The 4,494-nt window shown below is 41.3% G+C and overlaps 1 protein-coding gene across 1 annotated transcript; it reads left to right on the top strand.

Annotated features, from left to right (window-relative positions):
- Positions 1-2,089: 2,089 nt before the first annotated feature.
- Positions 2,090-3,489, top strand: LOC131429282 (uncharacterized). Its single transcript, XM_058593333.1, has 2 exons — positions 2,090-2,902; positions 2,956-3,489. The coding sequence occupies exons 1-2, from the start codon at positions 2,090-2,092 to the stop codon at positions 3,487-3,489; spliced, it is 1,347 nt and encodes a 448-aa protein (XP_058449316.1).
- Positions 3,490-4,494: the final 1,005 nt, after the last annotated feature.

Below are 4,494 nucleotides of genomic sequence, written 5' to 3'. Positions count from 1 at the left end.
TTGACAATTGTGAAGATCATTCGAACATGTGAAAACGTTCAAAAGTCATATTAATTAAAATTTCGATGCAAGAATAACAAGAATACATTAAAACCTGCTTTATTTTCCTTAACATTCATACATTAATTTAACATTATATATAAACATTATCATTAACATTTGAAAAAATTATTCATAGTGTTTCTTCAGCCTGATGAAAAACCTGATTTTGAGATATTTTTTCCGCAATGAAACAAGCGACTTCTAGTAATTGATTTTGATTTCGAATATTCGTTACTTTCAACTATTTTATGATGATAAATTGACCTTCACTTGTTAGCGCAAGAGTTTATTTTTGATCGCTCGTAGACATTCAAAATCACCAACTCGTTGCTCTCTTTAACGTTTTAATGTTTCCTTCTTGCTTCTGTTATGAAATCGATCATATAATAAACCAGAAGGGTTTTTTACCAGCGAATTTCATGGGGAATAATATAGTTCCTATAAAAGTGTAGAGAAATTGTTATATCAAAATTACTAATAGAAGTAAAATACACAGAAACTTAACGGAAAAAAATTTTTTTGATATTATTTCCAAAAAAGATTCCATGTCCGCTAGAGATATTCGTTATTAGCGAATACTACATGTGCCAAATGTTTAACATGCTCCGAATCGAGTTCTCCATGTTTTGTAACAATCTGTAATCATTATTTCTTATGAAATTTACTCACCTTCAATACCAATGCTGAAGTACAACTGGGCACTATTACAAAATAAATCACTTATACAAGATATCGCAATTTCGTCGTTGGAATATAAAATCTGCCGCTGTAATGAAAATTTATGTGACACTAAAAAAAGCAGAAGTGTTGATTGACAAATCTCCACTTCTATGAAGGAGGAAATTCAACAGTTGCTGATCGACAATGATCGACCCACGAAGAGACAGATCTTGAAGTGTCTAATGGGTTTTTTCCAGCCCCCTGCTATGACGTCATGAAACTGTGGCCAGCATCATTCTGCAAAAACCAAAACAATGAAGAAAAATGGCTAACCAAAAACTGGATATTACAAACTATTTGTTTTTTCAGTGCCCTTTAAAGCACTTCCCCGCAAATTATCGAACAGAATATCATCACTACGATAAGGAAATTAAGATTTTACTCGAATTGAAATGCTCGAATGTTTGTTTACCGTACTGTGAGCGCTCTGATTGCCCACCAAATGCCCTAGATGTTGGCTACGCTAGCACTTGCTGGAGCGCCCTATCTTTGCCACCGGGCTGGTTTTTTCGATCCTTTAGGACTACTTAGTGTTTTCCTCGTGCATGGTAAAGTAATTCTTTAAAGTGTATGGCGTTCAGGAATCAAGTGGGATGAGAAGGTTAATGAAGACATCTATGAACAGTGGAGAAGGTGGATATTGCTAATGAAGACAGTCGAAACCCTCAAGATACCACGTTGCTATTTTGTAGATGCAACATCTGAACGGTATCGTCATCTTCAACTTCACATTTTCGTAGATGCGAGTGAGGTGGCTTACGCAGCACTTGCATACTTTCGAACCATTGGAGTGAAGAGCAAACCGGAATGTGTTTTAGTAGCAGCGAAAAGCAAGGTTGCACCTCTGAAACCGTTGTCAATCCCGCGCCTTGAGCTGCAAGCAGCAGTCTTGGGAGTACGTCTCATGCAGTTTGTGAAAGAGAGTCACAGTGTATCGATTCATCAGGAGTATCTATGGAGTGACTCCGCCACCGTGCTGGGTTGGCTGAGGTCAGACCACCGTAGATATCGTCAGTATGTAGCATGTAGAATGGGAGAACTGCTCACATCAACATCGGTGGAAGATTAGAGATGGGTGCCTTCGAAACAAAACCCAGCGGATCAGGCGACGAAATGGGGAAAGGGGCCGCAGTTAAACACAACCGGTACATGGTTTAGCGGACCAGAGTTCCTGCAGCTTCCGGAAAAGGAATGGCCACAACAGAAGACGATAATATTGACAGCAGAAGAAGAATTGCGCCCTATTTACAGTCATCGTACTGTAGCAATTCCTGAGTTAGTATTCGATTTCAACAGAGTATCCAAGTACTAACGTGCCGTCAGAGCTATGGTCTACGTCCTTCGATTCATAGAGAACTTGAAGAGGAAAAAAGGTAGTGAGGAGGCCATTGTCGGTCTGCTCGACACGACAGAGATTCAAACAGCCGAACGAAAACTCATTCAATTGGTTCAGTGGCAAGTATTCGGCGACGAAATGGTCGTAATTAGGCGCAATTTGCAATCTCCCACCGGAAAACGCGAAGAATTGGAGAAAAGTAGCAACTTATACCCTCTTACTCCAATAATGGATGAGTTCGGAATCCTACGGGTGGATGGCAGGATCGGAGCAGCCCGTAATGTATCTATGGACGTCAAATTCCCTGTTATTCTACCTAAGGAACATAAGTTCACTCACTTGCTGATTGATAGCTATCATCGTAAGTATCGCCACGCCAATTTTGAGACCGTAGTAAACGAGGTCCGTCAGGTGTTTTACGTCCCGCGGTTGAGAGCGGTTGTGAAGAAAGTCATCAAAATCTGTCAGTGGTGTCGAGTGCAAAATACGAAACCGAGAATTCCCCGGATGGCTCCGCTTCCCGCGGCTAGATTGTCATCGTTTTGCAAGCCTTTCACGTACGTAGGCTTGGACTTTTTTGGTCCCTTGACTGTGAAGATCGGTAGGAGTACTGCGAAAAGGTGGATCGCCCTATTCACCTGTTTGACATTGCGAGCTGTACACGTAGAGGTGGCCTACAGTTTGAGCACGGATTCGTGCGTAAAGTGTGTCCGTCGATTTGTGGTTCGCCGCGGATCACCAGCTGAGATATACTCAGATAACGGAACCAATTTTCAAGGAGCCGAACGACTGCTGAAGGAGCAAGTACAGCGTATTCAGGATGATCTGGTAACGACATTTACCGGCACGACTACCAGGTGGCTACTAATTCCTCCCATATGGGAGGTGCCTGGGAGAGATTGGTGAGATCGATAGAGACAGCTATGGAAACCACGTACAACAACGATAGAAAGCTGGATGATGAAGGACTCGAGACGATGGTAGTCGAAGCAGAGGGAATAGTTAACAGTCGTCCGTTGACTTATCTACCGTTGGACGCTGAGGAAAGCGAAGCCCTAACTCCAAACCACTTCCTGCTAGGAAGTTCCAACGGAGTCCGTCAGCCAGTTGTAAAGCCAACCGACCCAATAAGGTCCATCATGTGTTCCTGGGACATGATCCAACTGCAACTAGACCGTTTCTGGAAGAGATGGACGCGCGAATATTTGCCAACCCTGACCAGAAGAACCAAGTGGTTTGGAGAGGTGAAACCGTTAGCCGAAGGTGACCTTGTATTCATCGTCGATGAGTCGAAGCGGAATAACTGGATTCGTGGGCGGGTACAGGAGTTGATCAAGGCGGGAGATGGGAGAGTGCGACAGGCCGTAGTCAAAACTGCGAGGGGGACGTAGACCGGTAGCCAAGCTGGCTGCGTTAGATGTGGCGAGTAGGGGTAAAACAGAACCTGATGGTCAGTGTTACGGGGGGGAGGATGTGGACAACTGGCAACACGGTCGTACATGACAGGTCGGTGCTGAAAAGAGATGCTACATCGGGAGCTAGAGCAAAATGTCAAAATTAAACCACATGCAGAACGGAGCAGACGTAGAAAATAATCGTTATTATTTTCTCACAATTTGATAACCTAAGTTTAAAAAATTCGTTATTCTATGAGTAAATTGTTATCCTAAATTTGTTCTCTACTTATCTGCTAATAGTACGGAAATAAGTAAAACTAAATTGTTTAAAGTTAAATGCTAATTAGTACGGTTACAGAGGTGATAGTACGGAACCAGTGAGGTTAAATACTGCAAGGAAGAGCAAGGAAGATAACCGAAATTTGTAAGCTTTATTGAATTTATTGAAACCTATATTAACTGAAATAAATTTGCAGTTCTAGTGCTTATTACAATACAGATGGTAAATAATCTGATATCATGGTCGTTACTATTATTTGAGTGCATAATTGAAATGACCATGAGGAACAGGTTTTGGTTACTACAATATTTTTCTGAGTGTGCTGAGCAAGTTTTTAGCGTTCTCACCTGTTTGTAAAACATATTTGATTTCCTTATTTGCATGCTGAAATTGGATTCTGAGGTTTTTTAAAACCATAGAAATTTTACAAACCAAATTTTCATATGTAATATGCATGAGTGGAGAGTTTTCCGAAACAATTTCATTCCATTGTCCAAGTACCATGCGCGCGGTTGGTTTTAGGAAATTTTTGATGAAAAATTTGAAAAATTTGCCAAAACCAAAAACATACAGAACTTTGAAAAACTTTCATCTATCTGCAGGGTGAAATTGCTGGAGAAATCGAAGGATTTTCCGAGTGTTATCAACAGGCGCGTACCCAGAAAAAAATTTCGGGGGGTGTTTCAGAACATGTTGATCAATTTCCATACAAATGGAAC

The sequence above is a fragment of the Malaya genurostris genome, chromosome 2 (assembly GCF_030247185.1).
Source record: "Malaya genurostris strain Urasoe2022 chromosome 2, Malgen_1.1, whole genome shotgun sequence".
NCBI lineage: Eukaryota > Metazoa > Arthropoda > Insecta > Diptera > Culicidae > Malaya > Malaya genurostris.
Note: the sequence above shows the minus strand (reverse complement) of the source record. Positions and strands in the feature narration are given on the sequence as shown.

Coding starts and splice junctions, on each gene's coding strand:
- LOC131429282 (XM_058593333.1), top strand. CDS start 2,090: ATGGTCTACGTCCTTCGATTCATAGAGAACTTGAAGAGGAAAAAAGGT. Junction 2,903..2,955: donor AACGACTGCTGAAGGAGCAA/GTACAGCGTATT, acceptor CACGACTACCAG/GTGGCTACTAATTCCTCCCA.